The 27,767-nt window shown below is 42.7% G+C and overlaps 1 protein-coding gene across 1 annotated transcript in view; it reads right to left on the bottom strand.

Annotated features, from left to right (window-relative positions):
* The window catches only part of LOC110525165 (phosphatidate cytidylyltransferase 1), a 72,928-nt gene extending 45,729 nt beyond the window's left edge, over positions 1-27,199 (bottom strand). Inside the window, exons 1-2 of the mRNA XM_036979228.1 lie at positions 26,843-27,199; positions 9,700-9,845 (exon numbers count right to left, since the gene is read on the bottom strand). Of these exons, the coding sequence (XP_036835123.1) occupies positions 9,700-9,845; positions 26,843-26,902 (206 nt within the window). The 5' untranslated portion in view covers positions 26,903-27,199. The remainder of the gene's footprint in view (positions 1-9,699; positions 9,846-26,842) is intronic.
* Between the last annotated feature and the right edge of the window lie 568 nt (positions 27,200-27,767).

The raw sequence follows: 27,767 nt of genomic DNA, 5'->3' as shown, positions 1-27,767 counted from the left end.
CACATCAATACACACAGACACATCAATACACACAGACACATCAATACACACAGACACATCAATACACACAGACACATCAATACACACAGACACATCAATACACACAGACACATCAATACACACAGCACATCAATACACACAGCACATCAATACACACAGACACATCAATACACACAGCACATCAATACACACAGACACATCAATACACACAGACACATCAATACACACAGACACATCAATACACACAGACACATCAATACACACAGACACATCAATACACACAGCACATCAATACACACAGACACATCAATACACACAGACACATCAATACACACAGACACATCAATACACACAGACACATCAATACACACAGACACATCAATACACACAGACACATCAATACACACAGACACATCAATACACACAGACACATCAATACACACAGACACATCAATACACACAGACACATCAATACACACAGACACATCAATACACACAGACACATCAATACACACAGCACATCAATACACACAGACACATCAATACACACAGACACATCAATACACACAGACACATCAATACACACAGACACATCAATACACACAGCACATCAATACACACAGCACATCAATACACACAGACACATCAATACACACAGACACATCAATACACACAGCACATCAATACACACAGACACATCAATACACACAGACACATCAATACACACAGCACATCAATACACACAGCACATCAATACACACAGACACATCAATACACACAGACACATCAATACACACAGCACATCAATACACACAGACACATCAATACACACAGACATCAATACACACAGACATCAATACACACAGACATCAATACACACAGACACATCAATACACACAGACACATCAATACACACAGACACATCAATACACACAGACACATCAATACACACAGCACATCAATACACACAGACACATCAATACACACAGACACATCAATACACACAGACACATCAATACACACAGACACATCAATACACACAGACACATCAATACACACAGCACATCAATACACACAGCACATCAATACACACAGCACATCAATACACACAGACACATCAATACACACAGACACATCAATACACACAGACACATCAATACACACAGACACATCAATACACACAGACACATCAATACACACAGACACATCAATACACACAGACACATCAATACACACAGACACATCAATACACACAGACACATCAATACACACAGACACATCAATACACACAGCACATCAATACACACAGACACATCAATACACACAGCACATCAATACACACAGCACATCAATACACAGACACATCAATACACACAGACACATCAATACACACAGCACATCAATACACACAGACACATCAATACACACAGACACATCAATACACACAGCACATCAATACACACAGACACATCAATACACACAGACACATCAATACACACAGACACATCAATACACACAGACACATCAATACACACAGACACATCAATACACACAGACACATCAATACACACAGACACATCAATACACACAGACACATCAATACACACAGACACATCAATACACACAGACACATCAATACACACAGACACATCGATACACACAGACACATCAATACACACAGCACATCAATACACACAGCACATCAATACACACAGACACATCAATACACACAGACACATCAATACACACAGACACATCAGTACACACAGACACATCCATACACACAGACACATCCATACACACAGACACATCAATACACACAGACACATCAATACACACAGACACATCAATACACACAGACACATCAATACACACAGACACATCAATACACACAGACACATCAATACACACAGACACATCAATACACACAGACACATCAATACACACAGCACATCAATACACACAGCACATCAATACACACAGACACATCAATACACACAGACACATCAATACACACAGACACATCAATACACACAGACACATCAATACACACAGACACATCAATACACACAGCACATCAATACACACAGACACATCAATACACACAGACACATCAATACACACAGACACATCAATACACACAGACACATCAATACACACAGACACATCAATACACACAGACACATCAATACACACAGCACATCAATACACACAGACACATCAATACACACAGACACATCAATACACACAGACACATCAACACACACAGACACATCAATACACACAGACACATCAATACACACAGCACATCAATACACACAGCACATCAATACACACAGACACATCAATACACACAGACACATCAATACACACAGCACATCAATACACACAGACACATCAATACACACAGACACATCAATACACAGCACATCAATACACACAGACATCAATACACACAGACACATCAATACACACAGACACATCAATACACACAGACACATCAATACACACAGACACATCAATACACACAGCACATCAATACACACAGACACATCAATACACACAGACACATCAATACACACAGACACATCAATACACACAGACACATCAATACACACAGACACATCAATACACACAGCACATCAATACACACAGCACATCAATACACACAGACACATCAATACACACAGACACATCAATACACACAGACACATCAATACACACAGACACATCAATACACACAGACACATCAATACACACAGACACATCAATACACACAGCACATCAATACACACAGCACATCAATACACACAGACACATCAATACACACAGCACATCAATACACACAGACACATCAATACACACAGACACATCAATACACACAGACACATCAATACACACAGACACATCAATACACACAGACACATCAATACACACAGCACATCAATACACACAGACACATCAATACACACAGACACATCAATACACACAGACACATCAATACACACAGACACATCAATACACACAGACACATCAATACACACAGACACATCAATACACACAGACACATCAATACACACAGACACATCAATACACACAGACACATCAATACACACAGACACATCAATACACACAGACACATCAATACACACAGACACATCAATACACACAGCACATCAATACACACAGACACATCAATACACACAGACACATCAATACACACAGACACATCAATACACACAGACACATCAATACACACAGCACATCAATACACACAGCACATCAATACACACAGACACATCAATACACACAGACACATCAATACACACAGCACATCAATACACACAGACACATCAATACACACAGACACATCAATACACACAGCACATCAATACACACAGCACATCAATACACACAGACACATCAATACACACAGACACATCAATACACACAGCACATCAATACACACAGACACATCAATACACACAGACATCAATACACACAGACATCAATACACACAGACATCAATACACACAGACACATCAATACACACAGACACATCAATACACACAGACACATCAATACACACAGACACATCAATACACACAGCACATCAATACACACAGACACATCAATACACACAGACACATCAATACACACAGACACATCAATACACACAGACACATCAATACACACAGACACATCAATACACACAGCACATCAATACACACAGCACATCAATACACACAGCACATCAATACACACAGACACATCAATACACACAGACACATCAATACACACAGACACATCAATACACACAGACACATCAATACACACAGACACATCAATACACACAGACACATCAATACACACAGACACATCAATACACACAGACACATCAATACACACAGACACATCAATACACACAGACACATCAATACACACAGACACATCAATACACACAGACACATCAATACACACAGCACATCAATACACACAGCACATCAATACACAGACACATCAATACACACAGACACATCAATACACACAGCACATCAATACACACAGACACATCAATACACACAGACACATCAATACACACAGCACATCAATACACACAGACACATCAATACACACAGACACATCAATACACACAGACACATCAATACACACAGACACATCAATACACACAGACACATCAATACACACAGACACATCAATACACACAGCACATCAATACACACAGACACATCAATACACACAGACACATCAATACACACAGACACATCAATACACACAGACACATCAATACACACAGACACATCAATACACACAGACACATCAATACACACAGCACATCAATACACACAGACACATCAATACACACAGACACATCAATACACAGACACATCAATACACACAGACACATCAATACACACAGACACATCAATACACAGACACATCAATACACACAGACACATCAATACACACAGACACATCAATACACACAGACACATCAATACACACAGCCCATCAATACACACAGACACATCAATACACACAGACACATCAATACACACAGACACATCAATACACACAGACACATCAATACACACAGACACATCAATACACACAGACACATCAATACACACAGACACATCAATACACACAGACACATCGATACACACAGACACATCAATACACACAGCACATCAATACACACAGCACATCAATACACACAGACACATCAATACACACAGACACATCAATACACACAGACACATCAGTACACACAGACACATCCATACACACAGACACATCCATACACACAGACACATCAATACACACAGACACATCAATACACACAGACACATCAATACACACAGACACATCAATACACACAGACACATCAATACACACAGACACATCAATACACACAGACACATCAATACACACAGACACATCAATACACACAGCACATCAATACACACAGCACATCAATACACACAGACACATCAATACACACAGACACATCAATACACACAGACACATCAATACACACAGACACATCAATACACACAGACACATCAATACACACAGCACATCAATACACACAGACACATCAATACACACAGACACATCAATACACACAGACACATCAATACACACAGACACATCAATACACACAGACACATCAATACACACAGACACATCAATACACACAGCACATCAATACACACAGACACATCAATACACACAGACACATCAATACACACAGACACATCAACACACACAGACACATCAATACACACAGACACATCAATACACACAGCACATCAATACACACAGCACATCAATACACACAGACACATCAATACACACAGACACATCAATACACACAGCACATCAATACACACAGACACATCAATACACACAGACACATCAATACACAGCACATCAATACACACAGACATCAATACACACAGACACATCAATACACACAGACACATCAATACACACAGACACATCAATACACACAGACACATCAATACACACAGCACATCAATACACACAGACACATCAATACACACAGACACATCAATACACACAGACACATCAATACACACAGACACATCAATACACACAGACACATCAATACACACAGCACATCAATACACACAGCACATCAATACACACAGCACATCAATACACACAGACACATCAATACACACAGACACATCAATACACACAGACACATCAATACACACAGACACATCAATACACACAGACACATCAATACACACAGACACATCAATACACACAGCACATCAATACACACAGCACATCAATACACACAGACACATCAATACACACAGCACATCAATACACACAGACACATCAATACACACAGACACATCAATACACACAGACACATCAATACACACAGACACATCAATACACACAGACACATCAATACACACAGCACATCAATACACACAGACACATCAATACACACAGACACATCAATACACACAGACACATCAATACACACAGACACATCAATACACACAGACACATCAATACACACAGACACATCAATACACACAGACACATCAATACACACAGACACATCAATACACACAGACACATCAATACACACAGACACATCAATACACACAGACACATCAATACACACAGCACATCAATACACACAGACACATCAATACACACAGACACATCAATACACACAGACACATCAATACACACAGCACATCAATACACACAGCACATCAATACACACAGCACATCAATACACACAGACACATCAATACACACAACACATCAATACACACAGACACATCAATACACACAGACACATCAATACACACAGACACATCAATACACACAGACACATCAATACACACAGACACATCAATACACACAGACACATCAATACACACAGACACATCAATACACACAGACACATCAATACACACAGACACATCAATACACACAGACACATCAATACACACAGACACATCAATACACACAGACACATCAATACACACAGCACATCAATACACACAGACACATCAATACACACAGACACATCAATACACACAGACACATCAATACACACAGACACATCAATACACACAGACACATCAATACACACAGACACATCAATACACACAGCACATCAATACACACAGACACATCAATACACACAGACACATCAATACACACAGACACATCAATACACACAGACACATCAATACACACAGACACATCAATACACACAGACACATCAATACACACAGACACATCAATACACACAGACACATCAATACACACAGACACATCAATACACACAGACACATCAATACACACAGCACATCAATACACACAGACACATCAATACACACAGACACATCAATACACACAGACACATCAATACACACAGACACATCAATACACACAGACACATCAATACACACAGACACATCAATACACACAGACACATCAATACACACAGACACATCAATACACACAGACACATCAATACACACAGACACATCAATACACACAGCACATCAATACACACAGCACATCAATACACACAGACACATCAATACACACGACACATCAATACACACGACACATCAATACACACAGACACATCAATACACACAGACACATCAATACACACAGACACATCAATACACACAGACACATCAATACACACAGACACATCAATACACACAGACACATCAATACACACAGACACATCAATACACACAGACACATCAATACACACAGACACATCAATACACACAGACACATCAATACACACGACACATCAATACACACAGACACATCAATACACACAGACACATCAATACACACAGACACATCAATACACACAGACACATCAATACACACAGACACATCAATACACACAGACACATCAATACACACAGACACATCAATACACACAGACACATCAATACACACAGACACATCAATACACACAGACACATCAATACACACAGACACATCAATACACACAGCACATCAATACACACAGACACATCAATACACACAGACACATCAATACACACAGACACATCAATACACACAGACACATCAATACACACAGACACATCAATACACACAGCACATCAATACACACAGACACATCAATACACACAGACACATCAATACACACAGATACCCAGAAACATCAATGTAGGCCTGCATAAACCCCCAATATCTCACCACAGTCATTAAAAACAAAGCTATCCTGTTTTTACAGTTGAACAAAGGTATGGGTCACTGGATACCGACAGCGAGCTCCAACAGTATTGGGACATTGACCCGTCGTTCTGCCCCTGAACAGGCAGTTAACCCCACTGTTCCCAGGCCTTCATTGAAAATAAGAATTTGTTCTTAACTGACTTGCCTGGTTAAATAAAGATAAAAATAAATAAATCATGTTTGTTTTTTTTAGGAAAATGGGACTTTTGACTTCTTTAATACCTAAGTCCACTAAAATGGAGGTACTACTGTACAAGGAACTGCTGTAATTTCTAAACGGTTTACCCGATATGGATGAAAATACCCTCAAATTAAAGCTGACACTTAATCCTCGTTGTATCATCTCAAATCCAAAGAGCTGAGGTACAGAGCCAAACTGTCCCAACACTTTCTGGAGCTCATGAATGTTTGGTACATAAATCTAGACAGGCTAAATACACTTGACTGCAAACACGGGATAGGCATGCTTAAATCCAGGTATAAACTGGTGTACAGAGGCTGGGACACGAGCGTCACAGTTCCCCCAAGGAAACAAAGTGGCTTGCTGTGCTGCCTCGGCAATCCAATTCATGTACTCTTCCTACCTCTTACTCTCCCTCCCACCTCTCGTTACTCTATAATGCTGGACTAATGTAGTGTTCCTCCTACCTCGTTACTCTATAATGCTGGACTAATGTAGTGTCCTTCCCACCTCTCATGACTCTATAATGCTAGACTAATGTAGTGTTCCTCCTACCTCATTACTCTATAATGCTGGACTAATGTATGTTCCTCCTACCTCATTACTCTATAATGCTGGACTAATGTGGTGTCCCTCCCACCTCTCATGACTCTATAATGCTGGACTAATGTGGTGTCCCTCCCACCTCTCGTTACACTATAATGCTGGACTAATGTAGTGTCCCTCCCACCTCTCGTTACTCTATAATGCTGGACTAATGTGGTGTCCCTCCCACCTCTCATGACTCTATAATGCTGGACTAATGTGGTGTCCCTCCCACCTCTCGTTACACTATAATGCTGGACTAATGTAGTGTCCCTCCCACCTCTCGTTACTCTATAATGCTGGACTAATGTGGTGTCCCTCCCACATCTCGTTACTCTGTAATGCTGGAATAATGTGGTGTCCCTCCCACCTCTCGTAACTCTATAATGCTGGACTAATGTGGTGTCCCTCCCACCTCTCGTTAATCTATAATGCTGGACTACCGTGGTGTCCCTCCCACCTCTCGTGACTCTATAATGCTGGACTAATGTGGTGTCCCTCCCACCTCTCGTTACACTATAATGCTGGACTAATGTAGTGTCCCTCCCACCTCTCGTTACACTATAATGCTGGACTAATGTGGTGTCCCTCCCACCTCTCGTTACACTATAATGCTGGACTAATGTAGTGTCCCTCCCACCTCTCGTTACTCTATAATGCTGGACTAATGTGGTGTCCCTCCCACATCTCATTACTCTATAATGCTGGACTACCGTGGTGTCCCTCCCACCTCTCGTTACTCTATAATGCTGGACTAATGTAGTGTCCCTCCCACCTCTCGTTACTCTACAATGCTGGACTAATGTAGTGTCCCTCCCACCTCTCGTTACTCTATAATGCTGGACTAATGTGGTGTCCCTCCCACCTCTCGTTACTCTATAATGCTGGACTAATGTAGTGTCCCTCCCACATCTCATTACTCTATAATGCTGGACTAATGTGGTGTCCCTCCCACATCTCATTACTCTATAATGCTGGTCATAACCCAAAAGGTTATAATGTGTGTGTGTGTGGTTCAAAATGCATCTCCGTGTGGTTATTATAGTGTATTCAATGTGTAGTATAGAGTACAATCCCACCTCTCCCTCCAGTGAGGATGTTAATGTGTGTGTTACCTGGGGTTGAGGCCCTCCACGGCCTCTTTGAGGAACTGTGGAGTGTTGTCTGCTGTGGAGGGAGGAACGGATGAGGTGTCTGCTTTATATTCGCCGTCTCCTCCGGCCTCACCAGGCAGACCCAGTCTGTCCTCTCCATCTGCCTCCTAACACACACACACACACCACACACACACACACACACACACACACACACACACACACACACACACACGAAAGGGAGAGAGAGCAAGTCAGACTAGAAATATTAGTGTGTCATCAACAAAGACAAACAACGCAGACATGAACTAAAGATACTAGATTAGACTAGTCATTCTGCTACAGTACGGGAGTATAGAGCTAAAGATACTAGATTAGACTAGTCATTCTGCTACAGTACTGGAGTATAGAGCTAAAGATACTAGATTATACTAGTCATTCTGCTACAGTACTGGAGTATAGAGCTAAAGATACTAGATTAGACTAGTCATTCTGCTACAGTACTGGAGTATAGAGCTAAAGATACTAGATTATACTAGTCATTCTGCTACAGTACTGGAGTATAGAGCTAAAGATACTAGATTAGACTAGTCATTCTGCTACAGTACGGGAGTATAGAGCTAAAGATACTAGATTAGACTAGTCATTCTGCTACAGTACGGGAGTATAGAGCTAAAGATACTAGATTAGACTAGTCATTCTGCTACAGTACTGGAGTATAGAGCTAAAGATACTAGATTAGACTAGTCATTCTGCTACAGTACTGGAGTATAGAGCTAAAGATACTAGATTAGACTAGTCATTCTGCTACAGTACGGGAGTATAGAGCTAAAGATACTAGATTAGACTAGTCATTCTGCTACAGTACTGGAGTATAGAGCTAAAGATACTAGATTATACTAGTCATTCTGCTACAGTACTGGAGTATAGAGCTAAAGATACTAGATTAGACTAGTCATTCTGCTACAGTACTGGAGTATAGAGCTAAAGATACTAGATTAGACTAGTCATTCTGCTACAGTACTGGAGTATAGAGCTAAAGATACTAGATTAGAGTAGTCATTCTGCGACAGTACTGGAGTATAGAGCTAAAGATACTAGATTAGACTAGTCATTCTGCGACAGTACTGGAGTATAGAGCTAAAGATACTAGATTAGACTAGTCATTCTGCGACAGTACTGGAGTATAGAGCTAAAGATACTAGATTAGACTAGTCATTCTGCTACAGTACGGGAGTATAGAGCTAAAGATACTAGATTAGACTAGTCATTCTGCTACAGTACTGGAGTATAGAGCTAAAGATACTAGATTAGACTAGTCATTCTGCTACAGTACTGGAGTATAGAGCTAAAGATACTAGATTAGACTAGTCATTCTGCTACAGTACTGGAGTATAGAGCTAAAGATACTAGATTAGACTAGTCATTCTGCGACAGTACTGGAGTATAGAGCTAAAGATACTAGATTAGACTAGTCATTCTGCTACAGTACTGGAGTATAGAGCTAAAGATACTAGATTAGACTAGTCATTCTGCTACAGTACTGGAGTATAGAGCTAAAGATACTAGATTAGACTAGTCATTCTGCTACAGTACTGGAGTATAGAGCTAAAGATACTAGATTAGACTAGTCATTCTGCTACAGTACTGGAGTATAGATTATTTCTGAAACACGGGAAGCAAGTGGGTCTCTCAATTCAATTCAAGGGCCTTTATTGGCATGGGAAACATATGTTAACGTTGCCAAAGCAAGTGAAGTAGATAATATATAAAGTGAAATAAACAATAAAAATGAATAGTAAACATTACACATACAGAAGTTCCAAAATAATTAAGACATTTCAAATGTCATATAGTGTAAATACACAGTGTTGTAATGATGTGCAAATATTGAATGTACAAAAGGGAAAATAGCATAAATATGGGTTGTATTTACAATGGTGTTTGTTCTTCACTGGTTGACCTTTTCTTGTGGCAAAAGGTCACACATCTTGCTGCTGTGATGACACACTGTGGTATTTCACCCAGTAGATATGGGAGTTTATCAAAATCGGGTTTGTTTTCTAAATCTTTGTGGATCTGTGTAATCTGAGGGAAATATGTGTCTCTAATATGGTCATACATTGGGCAGGAGGTTAGGAAGTGCAGCTCAGTTTCTACCTCATTTTGTGGGCGGTGAGCACATAGCCTGTCTTCTCTTGAGAGCCATGTCTGCCTACGGCGGCCTTTCTCAATAGCAATATGCTCACTGAGTCTGTACATAGTCAAAGCTTTCCTTAAGTTTGGGTCAGTCACAGTGGTCAGGTATTCTGCCGCTGTGTACTCTCTGTGTAGGGCCAAACAGCATTCTAGTTTGCTCTGTTTTTTTGTTAATTCTTTCCAATGTGTCAAGTAATTATCTTTTTGTTTTCTCATGATTTGGTTGGGTCTAATTGTGCTGTTGTCCTGGGGCTCTGTAGGGTGTGTTTGTGTTTGTGAACAGAGCCCCAGGACCAGCTTGCTAAGGGGACTCTTCCACAGGTTCATCTCTCTGTAGGTGATGGCTTTGTTATGGAAGGTTTGGGAATCGTTTCCTTTCAGGTGGTTGTAGAATTTAACAGCTCTTTTCTGGATTTTGATAATTAGTGGTTATCAGCCTAAATCTGCTCTGCATGCATTATTTGGTGTTCTACGTTGTACACAAATTATATTTTTGCAGAATTCTGTATGCAGAGTCTCAATTTGGTGTTTGTCCCATTTTGTGAAGTCTTGGTTGGTGAGCGGAACCCATACCTCAAAACCATAAAGGGCAATGGGTTCTATAACTGATTCAAGTATTTTTAGCCAGATCCTAATTGATATGTCGAATTTCATGTTCCTTTTGTTGGCATAGAAGGCCCTTCTTGCCTTGTCTCTCAGCTCGTTCACAGCTTTGTGGAAGTTACCTGTGGTGCTGATGTTTAGGATGAGGTAAATATAGTTTTGTGTGCTCTAGGGCAACAGTGTCTAGATGGAATTTGTATGTGGTTGTGGCGACCGGACCTTTTTTGGAACACCATTATTTTGGTCTTACTGAGATTTACTGTCAGGGCCCAGGTCTGGCAGAATCTGTGCTGCTGTAGGCACACTCTCTTCAACATATATATCAACAAATTGGCGTGGGCACTAGAACAGTCTGCAGCACCCAGCCTCACCCTACTAGAATCTGAAATCAAAGGTCTGTTTGCTGATGATCTGGTGCTTCTGTCACCAACCAAGGAGGGCCTGCAGCAGCAACTAGATCTTCTGCACAGATTCTGTCAGACCTGGGCCCTGACAGACCTGGGCCCTGACAGACCTGGGCCCTGACAGACCTGGGCCCTGACAGACCTGGGCCTTGACAATAAAAAAATGGTGTTCCAAAAAAAGTCCAGTTGCCAGGACCACGACTACAAATTCCATCTAGACACCGTTGCCCTAGAGCACACACACTATACATACCTCGGCCTAAACATCAGCGCCACAGGTAACTTCCACAAAGCTGTGAACGATCTGAGAGACAAGGCAAGAAGGGCCTTCTATGCCATCAAAAGGAACATAAAAGTTGACAGACCAATTAGGATCTGGCCAAAAATACTTGAATCAGTTATATAACCCATTGCCCTTTATGGTTGTGAGGTCTGGGGTCCGCTCACCAACCAAGACTTCACAAAATGGGACTCTGCATGTAGAATTCTGCAAAAATATCCTCAGTGTACAATGTAAAACACCAAATAATGCATGCAGAGCAGAATTCGGCCGATACCCACTAATTACCAAAATCCAGAAAATAGACGTTAAATTCTACAACCACCTAATAGGGAGTGATTCCCAAACCTTCCATAACAAAGCCATCACCTACAGAGAGATGAACCCGGAGAAGAGTCTCCTAAGCAAGCTGGTCCTGGGGCTCTTTTCACAAACACAAACAGACCCCACAGAGCCCCAGGACAACAGCACAATTAGAACCAATCAAGTCATGAGAAAACAAACAGATCATTACTTGACACATTTGAATGAATTAACAAAAAAACTGAGTAAACTAGAATGCTATTTGGCCCTAAACAGAGAGTACACAGTGGCAAAATACCTGACCACTGTGACTGACCCCAACTTAAGGAAAGCTTTGACTATGTACAGACTCAGTGAGCATAGCCTTGCTATTGAGAAAGGCCGCCGTAGGCAGACATGGCTCTCAAGAGAAGACAGGCTATGTGCTCACCGCCCACAAAATGAGGTAGAAACTGAGCTGCACTTCCTAACCTCCTGCCAAATGTATGACCATATTAGAGAGACATATTTCCCTCAGATTACACAGATCCACAAAGATTTAGAAAACAAACCCGATTTTGATAAACTCCCATATCTACTGGGTGAAATACCACAGTGTGCCGTCACAGCAGCAAGATGTGTGACCTGTTGCCACAAGAAAAGGGCAACCAGTGAAGAACACACACACCATTGTAAATACAACCCATATTTATGCTATTTTCCCTTTAAATATTTGCACATCATTACAACACTGTGTATTTACACTATATGACATTTGAAATGTAGTTTTTTTAAATTTTTGGAACTGTAAATTTCACTTTTGTTTATTATCTACTTCACTTGCTTTGGCAACGTAAACATGCCAATAAATCCCTTACATTTAAAATGTTGAGAGAGAGCGAGAGAAAGAGAGCAGTAGGACAGGTGATGAGCTACTCAGTAAATGAGACTAGGAAAATCCCCGACAGCCAGGGAAGAAACAGCCGTGTGTGTGTGTGTGTGTGTGTATAAACAGTACACAGCCAAGACCATGCTACAGAAGCAGAAAGAGCACCATTCAGGAGGAAATTAATGAGAAGGAGAGCAGTGAGGTACACACACACTGACCCCTGTCTCTATCCAGAGATTGAACAGTCACCCTGATGGTATCTGGCACCTCTCATCCTCTCTTTAAAAGCTTTGCAGAGGGACCATCCCTTTAAATTCTTTGCACAATGTCTGGACGATCCCCCCCCCCCCCCCCCCCCCCATTCAACCCTGGTCCCTTTAACTGCTTTGCAGAGGTGGCAGAAAACAGAGGCACAGCTTGATTAGGGATTCATTCTCACTAGGGCAGAAAAAACAGCCAAATGAACACGGACGAAAAAGTCAGGCCAACAAACATGCATTCTGTTCTGTTCTGCTTTGTAGTGCCAGGCCTAGCTGGAGTCTAGTAAGCTACTGCTGAGGCTGGAGTCTAGTTTATCTACTGCTGAGGCTGGAGTCTAGTAAGCTACTGCTGAGGCTGGAGTCTAGTTTATCTACTGCTGAGGCTGGAGTCTAGTTTATCTACTGCTGAGGCTGGAGTCTAGTTTATCTACTGCTGAGGCTGGAGTCTAGTTTATCTACTGCTGAGGCTGGAGTCTAGTTTATCTACTGCTGCTGAGGCTGGAGTCTAGTTCATCTACTGCTGAGGCTGGAGTCTAGTTTATCTACTGCTGAGGCTGGAGTCTAGTTTATCTACTGCTGAGGCTGGAGTCTAGTTTATCTACTGCTGAGGCTGGAGTCTAGTTTATCTACTGCTGAGGCTGGAGTCTGGTTTATCTACTGCTGAGGCTGGAGTCTAGTTTATCTACTGCTGAGGCTGGAGTCTAGTTTATCTACTGCTGAGGCTGGAGTCTGGTTTATCTACTGCTGAGGCTGGAGTCTAGTTTATCTACTGCTGAGGCTGGAGTCTGGTTTATCTACTGCTGAGGCTGGAGTCTAGTTCATCTACTGCTGAGGCTGGAGTCTAGTTTATCTACTGCTGAGGCTGGAGTCTAGTTTATCTACGGTTGAGGCTGGAGTCTAGTTTATCTACTGCTGAGGCTGGAGTCTAGTTCATCTACTGCTGAGGCTGGAGTCTAGTTTATCTACTGCTGAGGCTGGAGTCTAGTTTATCTACTGCTGAGGCTGGAGTCTAGTTTATCTACTGCTGAGGCTGGAGTCTAGTTCATCTACTGCTGAGGCTGGAGTCTAGTTTATCTACTGCTGAGGCTGGAGTCTAGTTCATCTACTGCTGAGACTGGAGTCTAGTTTATCTACTGCTGAGGCTGGAGTCTAGTTTATCTACTGCTGAGGCTGGAGTCTAGTTTATCTACTGCTGAGGCTGGAGTCTAGTTTATCTACTGCTGAGGCTGGAGTCTAGTTTATCTACTGCTGAGGCTGGAGTCTAGTTTATCTACTGCTGAGGCTGGAGTCTAGTTTATCTACTGCTGAGGCTGGAGTCTAGTTTATCTACTGCTGAGGCTGGAGTCTAGTTTATCTACTGCTGAGGCTGGAGTCTAGTTTATCTACTGCTGAGGCTGGAGTCTAGTTTATCTACTGCTGAGGCTGGAGTCTAGTTTATCTACTGCTGAGGCTGGAGTCTAGTTTATCTACTGCTGAGGCTGGAGTCTGGTTTATCTACTGCTGAGGCTGGAGTCTAGTTCATCTACGGCTGAGGCTGGAGTCTAGTTTATCTACTGCTGAGGCTGGAGTCTAGTTCATCTACTGCTGAGGCTGGAGTCTAGTTTATCTACTGCTGAGGCTGGAGTCTAGTTTATCTACTGCTGAGGCTCATTTTGTGCATGTATTCTCCTTGCTCAGGGGGTCCGGGATCCTCCCAGGGATCATTTTTATGTCGAAAGACCGAGAATCTCAGTTCTGCTAACTTTTAAAAAAAGGTAATTCTACTCCAAAATGTAAGAAAATAAAAATATACTGACACACTATATCATTCAATTTTCAGAAATTAGCCCAAAAACATATTGGTAACATATTCAACCATACATTTTATTTATTTATTTTTTTATTTTACCTTTATTTAACCAGGCAAGTCAGTTAAGAACAAATTCTTATTTTCAATGACGGCCTGGGAACAGTGGGTTAACTGCCTGTTCAGGGGCAGAACGACAGATTTGTACCTTGTCAGCTCGGGGGTTTGAACTCGCAACCTTCCGGTTACTAGTCCAACGCTCTAACCACTAGGCTACCCTGCCGCCCCAATACACATATAACCTATCCATAGTCTATATTATCATTGTGTAAATTCTCACTATACTATATGGAATTATTGTGTAAATTCTCACTATACTATATGGAATTATTGTGTAAATTCTCACTATACTATATGGAATTATTATGTAAATTCTCACTATACCATATGGAATTATTGTGTAAATTCTCACTATACTATATGGAATTATTGTGTAAATTCTCACTATACTATATGGAATTATTGTGTAAATTCTCACTATACTATATGGAATTATTGTGTAAATTCTCACTAAACTACATGGAATTATTGTGTAAATTCTCACTATATTTGCTAATCATTGAAACCTATCGACGCGAACTCAACACATTTCACAGTTACAGAGGGGCGCTACATTATTGTGATGGATGAACTATAAAATAAAATAAAAATCTGACAATTATACCCCACAGCCAGGACCCATTGAAGGGTATTTATTGAAGTAAAACCAGACTGAATTCCGAGCTCTCCATCATTGTTTGACAGACAACTGACTCTCTAGGCAGAGGCCTGGGCTAGTCTACAATATAATTGTGTAAAATATAAACGCCTTGACTATTTAGACAGTCACATTAGATAGGAATATGCACAATTCACTTTATAGGCATCTCTGTCAAAGACGACATCTGTTAACAAATCATAGGCACAAGGGTGAAAATTCTATACCTTGATATTTAAAAACTATTTCCACTCTTCATCTCCCCCGTTATTCGTGAGCTGATCTGCCATCTGTATAAAAATCAAACAGATTTTTCCAAATATAGCTCTGTCATCTGTTGGAGGAGGTTATCTAGCAAGCTTAGCAACATTGGTCATTTGACTGCCGTTATAACGTTCTTTATGATTCCACAACGTCGTAGTCAGGATACGCTCTGAGCGTCCTGAACACACGTTATGTCCAGATAGCTCTGAGCGTCCTGAACACGCTTTATGTCCAGATAGCTCTGAGCTTTATGTCCAGATAGCTCTGAGCTTTATGTCCAGATAGCTCTGAGCGTCCTGAACACGCTTTATGTCCAGATAGCTCTGAGCGTCCTGAACACGCTTTATGTCCAGATAGCTCTGAGCGTCCTGAACACGCTTTATGTCCAGATAGCCTACTTTTGAAGCGCACTCAATGAATTCAGGAACATGATAACATTCGGGAATTCGTAAAAAAAAAAAAAAACCTGCCCGTTTTGCAATTAACAACAATGCCATTGGCGATCAAGTATAGAATAACTATCATTACTAAATTCTAAATAATCAGTTGAATTTGCCCTGAAATCTTTCCATAGTGGTGCCACCGAGCAGACAAAAGATGGTGAGGCACTGATCTCATTGGTGGACAACCATGGCACAGTGACCACATCTTGGTTTTAAACTCTTTAAACTCTCTAAAGTCTTGTTTCCCGGGGGACACTCTGGATAAATATGAATTGGGGCGGCAGGGTAGCCTAGTGGTTAGAGTGTAGAGGCGGCAGGGTAGCCTAGTGGTTAGAGTGTAGAGGCGGCAGGGTAGTCTAGTGGTTAGAGTGTAGAGGCGGCAGGTAGCCTAGTGGTTAGAGTGTAGAGGAGGCAGGGTAGCCTAGTGGTTAGAGTAGGTAGCCTAGTGGTTAGAGTGTAGAGGCGGCAGGGTAGCCTAGTGGTTAGAGTGTAGAGGCGGGCAGGTAGCCTAGTGGTTAGAGTGTAGAGGAGGCAGGGTAGCCTAGTGGTTAGAGTGTAGAGGCGGCAGGTAGCCTAGTGGTTAGAGTGTAGAGGAGGCAGGTAGCCTAGTGGTTAGAGTGTAGAGGTGGCAGGGTAACCTAGTGGTTCGAGTGTAGAGGTAGCAGGGTAGCCTAGTGGTTAGAGTGTAGAGGAGTTAGGGTAGCCTAGTGGTTAGAGTGTAGAGGAGGCAGGGTAGCCTAGTGGTTAGAGTGTAGAGGGGGCAGGGTAGCCTAGTGGTTAGAGTGTAGAGGAGGCAGGTAGTCTAGTGGTTAGAGTGTAGAGGAGGCAGGTAGCCTAGTGGTTAGAGTGTAGAGGAGGCAGGTAGCCTAGTGGTTAGAGTGTAGAGGCGGGCAGGGTAGCCTAGTGGTTAGAGTGTAGAGGAGGCAGGTAGCCTAGTGGTTAGAGTGTAGAGGAGGCAGGGTAGCCTAGTGATTAGAGTGTAGAGGCGGCAGGTAGCCTAGTGGTTAGAGTGTAGAGGAGGCAGGTAGCCTAGTGGTTAGAGTGTAGAGGAGGCAGGTAGCCTAGTGGTTAGAGTGTAGAGGAGGCAGGTAGCCTAGTGGTTACAGTGTAGAGGTGGCAGGGTAGCCTAGTGGTTAGAGTGTAGAGGTGGCAGGGTAGCCTAGTGGTTAGAGTGTAGAGGCGGGCAGGTAGCCTAGTGGTTAGAGTGTAGAGGCGGCAGGTAGCCTAGTGGTTAGAGTGTAGAGGAGGCAGGTAGCCTAGTGGTTAGAGTGTAGAGGCGGCAGGGTAGCCTAGTGGTTAGAGTGTAGAGGCGGCAGGGTAGCCTAGTGGTTAGAGTGTAGAGGCGGCAGGGTAGCCTAGTGGTTAGAGTGTAGAGGCGGCAGGGTAGCCTAGTGGTTAGAGTGTAGAGGTGGCAGGGTAGCCTAGTGGTTAGAGTGTAGAGGAGGCAGGTAGCCTAGTGGTTAGAGTGTAGAGGAGGCAGGGTAGCCTAGTGATTAGAGTGTAGAGGCGGCAGGTAGCCTAGTGGTTAGAGTGTAGAGGAGGCAGGTAGCCTAGTGGTTAGAGGGTAGAGGAGGCAGGTAGCCTAGTGGTTAGAGTGTAGAGGAGGCAGGTAGCCTAGTGGTTAGAGTGTAGAGGTGGCAGGGTAGCCTAGTGGTTAGAGTGTAGAGGTGGCAGGGTAGCCTAGTGGTTAGAGTGTAGAGGCGGGCAGGTAGCCTAGTGGTTAGAGTGTAGAGGCGGCAGGGTAGCCTAGTGGTTAGAGTGTAGAGGCGGCAGGTAGCCTAGTGGTTAGAGTGTAGAGGAGGCAGGTAGCCTAGTGGTTAGAGTGTAGAGGCGGCAGGGTAGCCTAGTGGTTAGAGTGTAGAGGTGGCAGGGTAGCCTAGTGGTTAGAGTGTAGAGGCGGCAGGGTAGCCTAGTGGTTAGAGTGTAGAGGCGGCAGTGTAGCCTAGGTGTTAGAGCATAGAGGAGGCAGGGTAGCCTAGTGGTTAGAGTGTAGAGGCGGCAGGGTAGCCTAGTGGTTAGAGTGTAGGGGCGGCAGGGTAGCCTAGTGGTTAGAGTGTAGAGGCGGCAGTGTAGCCTAGTGGTTAGAGTGTAGAGGCGGCAGGGTAGCCTAGGTGTTAGAGCGTTGGACTAGTAACCGGAAGGTTGCAAGTTCAAATCCCCGAGCTGACAAGGTACAAATCTGTCGTTCTGCCCCTGAACAAGGCAGTTAACACACTGTTCCTAGGCTGTCATTGAAAATAAGAATTGGTTCTTAACTGACTTGCCTAGTAAAATAAAAGGTACATTTAAACAATGACTCCTGGTATTGAAACTTGGAAAAGGTGATAAAATATTAATTCCTAATTAATACTATTACTCAAACATAGCCTCTTGAGGACCTAATTAAAAAGTGTCAGCCAGGCTGAGAAAAGGCAAGCACAGTGAAGGCTGTGTATGAAGAAAGCACAGTGAAGGCTGTGTATGCGTGTGTATGAAGAAAGCACAGTGAAGGCTGTGCATGCGTGTGTATGAAGAAAGCACAGTGAAGGCTGTGCATGCGTGTGTATGAAGAAAGCACAGTGAAGGCTGTGCATGCGTGTGTATGAAGAAAGCACAGTGAAGGCTGTGCATGCGTGTGTATGAAGAAAGCACAGTGAAGGCTGTGCATGCGTGTGTATGAAGAAAGCACAGTGAAGGCTGTGTATGAAGAAAGCACAGTGCTGGCTGTGTATGCGTGTGTATGAAGAAAGCACAGTGAAGGCTGTGTATGAAGAAAGCACAGTGCTGGCTGGCTGCTATGTATACAAGTGAGAACAGATCCATTTTCCCTGATTTCATACTAGCCTGGTCCTCGATGTAAGTCCTGTCTCGCCAATGGCCATAGGAAGCCAATTGATCTGGGACCAGGCTAGTAAATCACTGCACGAGGGATCCATTACCAAGCTGTGTAGGTCCCACGAGCCCCACAGAACCTAAATCAGAGGACAGTCTAATAGACAGACAGTCCCATACAAGGTCAGGTACAGGAACAATGATTTACCTCCACTGTGACGGAGGTAATCCATTTAACTCACTACTACACAAGTCAAGGAGGTCAGTGTGTGTGTGTGTGTGTGTGTGTGTGTGAACTTTTTCAACGAGACGTGTTCCAAGTTCATACCTTAAGGCTTTGGGATTAGCTCCCTGCCTACCTCTATAGAACAGTTAGCTGCCTACCTACCTCTATAGAACAGTTAGCTCCCTACCTACCTCTATTGAACAGTTAGCTGCCTACCTACCTCTATAGAACAGTTAGCTGCCTACCTACCACTCTATAGAACAGTTAGCTCCATGCCAACCACTCTATAGAAAAGTTAGCTGCCTGCCTACCACTCTATAGAACAGTTAGCTGCCTACCACTCTATACAACAGTTAGTTAGCTCCCTGCCTGCCTACCACTCTATAGAACAGTTAGTTAGCTCCCTGCCTGCCTACCACTCTATAGAACAGTTAGTTAGCTCCCTGCCTGCCTACCACTCTATAGAACAGTTAGCTAGCTCCCTGCCTGCCTACCACTCTATAGAACAGTTAGCTCCCTGCCTGCCTACCACTCTATAGAACAGTTAGCTGCCTGCCTACCACTCTATAGAACAGTTAGCTGCCTGCCTACCACTCTATAGAACAGTTAGCTGCCTGCCTACCTACCTCTATAGAACAATTAGCTGCCTGCCTGCCTAGCACTCTATAGAACAGTTAGCTGCCTGCCTAGCACTCTATAGAACAGTTAGCTGCCTGCCTAGCACTCTATAGAACAGTTAGCTGCCTGCCTACCACTCTATAGAACAGTTAGCTCCCTGCCTACCTCTATAGAACAGTTAGCTGCCTGCCTACCTCTATAGAACAGTTAGCTGCCTGCCTACCTCTATAGAACAGTTAGCTCCCTGCCTACCACTCTATAGAAAAGTTAGTTAGCTCCCTGCCTGCCTACCACTCTATAGAACAGTTAGCTGCCTGCCTACCACTCTATAGAACAGTTAGCTGCCTGCCTACCACTCTATAGAACAGTTAGCTGCCTGCCTACCTACCTCTATAGAACAATTAGCTGCCTGCCACTCTATAGAACAGTTAGCTGCCTGCCTACCTACCTCTATAGAACAGTTAGCTGCCTGCCTACCACTCTATAGAACAATTAGCTGCCTGCCTGCCTACCACTCTATAGAACAGTTAGCTGCCTGCCTGCCTACCACTCTATAGAACAGTTAGCTAGCTGCCTGCCTACCTCTATAGAACAGTTAGCTGCCTGCCAGCCTACCTCTATAGAACAGTTAGCTGCCTGCCAGCCTACCTCTATAGAACAGTTAGCTGCCTGCCAGCCTACCTCTATAGAACAGTTAGCTGCCTGCCAGCTTACCTCTATAGAACAGTTAGCTGCCTGCCTGCCTACCTCTATAGAACAGTTAGCTGCCTACCTACCACTCTATAGAACAGTTAGCTGCCTGCCAGCCTACCTCTATAGAACAGTTAGCTGCCTGCCTGCCTACCTCTATAGAACAGTTAGCTGCCTGCCTACCACTCTATAGAACAGTTAGCTGCCTGCCTGCCTGCCACTCTATAGAACAGTTAGCTGCCTGCCTAGCACTCTATAGAACAGTTAGCTGCCTGCCTACCACTCTATAGAACAGTTAGCTAGCTGCCTGCCTACCACTCTATAGAACAGTTAGCTGCCTGCCAGCCTACCTCTATAGAACAGTTAGCTGCCTGCCAGCCTACCACTCTATAGAACAGTTAGCTGCCTGCCAGCCTACCTCTATAGAACAGTTAGCTGCCTGCCTGCCTACCTCTATAGAACAGTTAGCTGCCTGCCTGCCTACCTCTAGAGAACAGTTAGCTGCCTGCCTGCCTACCTCTAGAGAACAGTTAGCTGCCTGCCTGCCTACCTCTAGAGAACAGGTAACTGGTCTGCGTGTCTGTAATAACCTCATAACAGCACACGTTCTGGGACTCTTGTGGCAGCCTAATCTACATTCTGGGCTGCTTTCCGATCACCACTTTGGCACCATCTCTAAAGACATTACACACAAATAACCAGAGTCCTATGGCATAGAGGACCATGTCCCAAATGACACCCTATTTCCTATTATAGTGCACTACTTTATACCAGAGTCCTATGGCATCTTATTTCCTATTATAGCGCACTACTTTATACCGGAGTCCTATGGCATCTTATTTCCTATATATAGTACACTACTTTATACCGGAGTCCTATGGCATCTTATTTCCTATATATAGTACACCACTTTATACCAGAGTCCTATGGCATCTTATTTCCTATATATAGTACACTACTTTATACCAGAGTCCTATGGCATCTTATTTCCTATATATAGTACACTACTTTATACCAGAGTCCTATGGCATCTTATTTCCTATATATAGTACACTACTTTATACCAGAGTCCTATGGCATCTTATTTCCTATATATAGTACACTACTTTATACCAGAGTCCTATGGGAATAGGGTGCCATTTGGGACACACTTTCCCAGAGCTAAATCAGGTCAGACGACATCATGTCATGAATCACTATTTCTGTTGTGTAATGAGCACCCACACACATAAAACCAGATAGAACCTTTGACAGACACGCCACACAAGTCCATAGTGGGCCGAGGAGAGGGAGTGGTCCCGGTGAGCCTTTGAAGCAGCAAAGGGGGGGGGGGGGGGGGGGGGGGCACTAGGATAGCCCAGAGCCATATACAAATGTAGGCAGTGGCTGCGGATTCAACTCTAAAGTTCACGGGACCAAAAGATTGTGAGCTTCCTGAAGCTTCTGCACACGTGTTTATTCTCTACTTTACACTGTCTCTGCTCCACTCCTAGAGTACAGTCTCTGCTCCACTCCTAGAGTACAGTCTCTGCTCCACTCCTAGAGAACAGTCTCTGCTCCACTCCTAGAGAACAGTCTCTGCTCCACTCCTAGAGAACAGTCTCTGCTCCACTCCTAGAGAACAGTCTCTGCTCCACTCCTAGAGAACAGTCTCTGCTCCACTCCTAGAGAACAGTCTCTGCTCCACTCCTAGAGAACAGTCTCTGCTCCACTCCTAGAGAACAGTCTCTGCTCCACTCCTAGAGAACAGTCTCTGCTCCACTCCTAGAGAACAGTCTCTGCTCCACTCCTAGAGAACAGTCTCTGCTCCACTCCTAGAGAACAGTCTCTGCTCCACTCCTAGAGAACAGTCTCTGCTCCACTCCTAGAGAACAGTCTCTGCTCCACTCCTAGAGAACAGTCTCTGCTCCACTCCTAGAGAACAGTCTCTGCTCCACTCCTAGAGAACAGTCTCTGCTCCACTCCTAGAGAACAGTCTCTGCTCTCCTAGAGAACAGTCTCTGCTCTCCTAGAGAACAGTCTCTGCTCTCCTAGAGAACAGTCTCTGCTCTCCTAGAGAACAGTCTCTGCTCTCCTAGAGAACAGTCTCTGCTCTCCTAGAGAACAGTCTCTGCTCTCCTAGAGAACAGTCTCTGCTCTCCTAGAGAACAGTCTCTTTACACAGTCTCTGCAAGAACACAACGATCACAGTACTCTACATAACAGAATATATCTCATAAACTTACTGTAAGTAAAAAAACATTTAAAAACACTGCATTCAAACGTGAATGGTAAATCTTCGCATTTTTACTGGTGAAAACATCCATGCGGCATCATTCTGTATAGTAACCATTTGATCTCACTTTCATTTAGATGTTACGTCATGGCTACCGATTGGTGCAGCGGTCTAAGGGGCGTCGCTACAGTCCCCGGTTCGAATCCGAGGCTGCATCACATCCGGCCGTGGTGGGCGGCGGCGGCGCACAATTGGCCCAGCGTTGTCCGTGGTAAGCCGCCATCGTAAATAAGACCGTCTTAACTGACTTGCCAAGTTAAATAAAAAATTAAATATGCCGTGTTGTGTTGACGTAGCCTAAATTGTTGTTTGGAACGATGTACAGTGAACAAATTTTAGCGCCAGATGGTGTTTATTTTTTTCCTAGTGCCGCTCGCTGTTGAGTGATTCGTACATGCGCAGAAGTTTCGGGAAGCTCTGGATCTTTCGGCCTAAAGACTATGAAAACGTTAGATCTGGACAATCTGTAATGTAGATCCTGATTGGGTCCCAAATGGCACCCTATAGTACACTACTATTGATCAGGACCCAGAGGGTGACTAGTGCATTAGAATACTTTGGTGGGTGCTGCTATTTGTACTATTTCACAATGTACAAGGGTGTATTATACGCATATGTGACTCAATGGTTGTTTTTTTATTTTTTACATTGGATTTTTAAAAAAGTTGAGATTCAGAGCTACAAAATGGTTTATCATACACAACAGTTGAGAAACAATAGGATAGTAATTCTGCTTTGAAAGTTGTAAACTCACTTGAGAAATTGGAAAAATATATATATATATTCCAATTTCTCAAAAGTGAGTTTACACACACACAGACACACACACACACACACACACACACACACATATATACCCCAACTCCTGAGACATGTTCGGAGAGTGAGGTCAGGGCCAAGGTGGGGTGTCATTATCAATCTGTTGTTGTTATTTAAAATAGTTACCATGGTAATGTACGTCATTGCTGTTTAATGGCCTGTCCGTTTAATTGCTACACAGAGACACCTCAACCGTACCAACTGTGCACACCACCATGTAGTCAACGTAATGATTGTAACGTCACAACGTTGTTGACATGTTGTTTAATAACAATGCAGGCATACCATGTAACATAGCTATTTCATAACTACCACTTTACACTTTACTATTCTTCATCATGTCTAAGAATACCATAATCAAGTCGGATTATTATTATTTTTTTTTAAGAATTAAGTTAATAAAAATGTGGTCCTTTGTAGCTCAGTTGGTATAGCTCGTTACACCAGGGTAGTAGGTTCAATTCCAGCACACATTTATTTATTTATAAACCTTTTATAAATAAAGGCAAGGCAAGTCAGTTAAGAACTAATTCTTATTTACAATGATTGTCTAGGAACAGTGGGTTAACTGGTCTAGGAACAGTGGGTTAACTGGTCTAGTGGGTTAACTGGTCTACCGGTCTAGTGGGTTAACTGGTCTAGTGGGTTAACTGGTCTAGTGGGTTAACTGGTCTAGGAACAGTGGGTTAACTGGTCTAGGAACAGTGGGTTAACTGCCTGTTCAGGGGAGGAATGACAGATTTGTACCTTGTCAGCTCCTGGATTTGACCCAGCAACCAACACTATAAACACTAGGCTACTTGCCACCCCCATGACTAAGATGCTTTGGATAAAAGCTAAATGGAATATAATAATAATAATCATGTTATTAACTACATCCTAGACAAATTGCTCCTCATTTTATTAGACATTGTAAATGATTAGGAGAAAACCTTGACTAGATCCTCAAATCCACCCCAGGGGAGTCAGGCATATATATATATATATATATATATAGTATTTTATCTGTCAAACTAACAGCGTGAATGTCTTTCCAATGAAAAAGCAACTTACTCCTAAGCTTTGGGTCCAAGGCACAGAAAAAGAGCGTCCTATATATTATATTTTGGGGGGTGAAAGTAATATAACATTGGGTTAGATTGTGTCAGACAAAGAGCTGATCTTTGTTTTGAAAGGCCATCTCTTTTTGACAACAGTCGGGTCACTAAGCTAGAGCACCGAGTCAGCTGGTTTGACAGGTTAGCCAGCAGCTCGATTATAGCATGTTAGCTAACAAATCATTACTCGTTATAACTAAATAAAGACATTACTCGTTACAAATGGCACAATTTACCAGGGTTATACAGTTACTAAATCCCTATTTAATAACGTAACATTCACATAGTTATCTCGCGGAAAACTTAAGTTAGTTAACGTTGACTGAACATGAGCTACCTATAGCTAACTAAGCTAATTAGCGAGGAACGGGATTAGCTAGTTACGACGTCCCTAGCAACGAAGGAGCACATTTCAGCACGAAAGAGATTCAAATATGTTTTCTTAGTTTAAGTTTTCTCACCTTGTCACTAACGCTGTCGGGATCTCCTCCTTTTCCTCCTCTCTTCCTTACCTCCGTCATGTTTTCCTTATTTTCACTCAAGACACATAAAACAAATTGAGTCTGAAGACTCAACTAAAGCAGCTTGGAATTGAACCTCGTCGGCCCCCTTTGTAATCACACACGGGGTTATGAAGATCTTCAGCGGGGTGTAACCGTGAAATAAATGGTCGGTTTTTCCGATTCTGCAATGTGCTGTTATTTTGACACAACAGTACGCAGCCTCTCTACTAGCCTGAACCGAATGTGTTTTGTTTATTACCGCAGTTGTCGTTCGCCATCTCAGGTGTCTGAACCTGTGTGAAGTTAGACACTAAGGACTAGGCCACAATAGTGGGGATTTTACTGCTCGCCTTCAAAATAAATGTCCCATTTTGAAAGGGTTTTAAAAAGGTAACTACTAGTGGAATCATGCCATATTTGGACTAGATAATGCCATTTAAATACATTATAAATACATTTTAAAAAGACAATAATTTGTTAATTTGAACCCCAAAAAAAGTATAACTCTGTTTAAATCGCACTTTGGATGTATAGATTTCAGAATTGCATCGGGGGTACACTTGCATGCACTGGACAGCCTTACCAATAAAGAGTTTATACAAAAACTAGCGTCATAGCTAGTTCTATGGCTTTTCAACCTCTGCCATATCGTGGATTCAGAGCTATCTATGTAATAGATAGAGGGTTTTCTTAAAATGGAAGCTTTCTCTAATGTCAAACATGTAAAGTGTGGTGTACCGCAGGGCAGCTCTCTAGGCCCTCTACTCTATTCTATTTTTACCAATGACCTGCCACTGGCATTAAACAAAGCCTGTGTGTCCATGTATGCTGGTGATTCAACCATATACGCATCAGCAACCACAGCTAATGAAGTCACTGAAAC

This window comes from Oncorhynchus mykiss, chromosome 6, assembly GCF_013265735.2.
Source record: "Oncorhynchus mykiss isolate Arlee chromosome 6, USDA_OmykA_1.1, whole genome shotgun sequence".
Lineage (NCBI taxonomy): Eukaryota > Metazoa > Chordata > Actinopteri > Salmoniformes > Salmonidae > Oncorhynchus > Oncorhynchus mykiss.
This window is presented reverse-complemented; position numbering and strand designations above follow the sequence as displayed.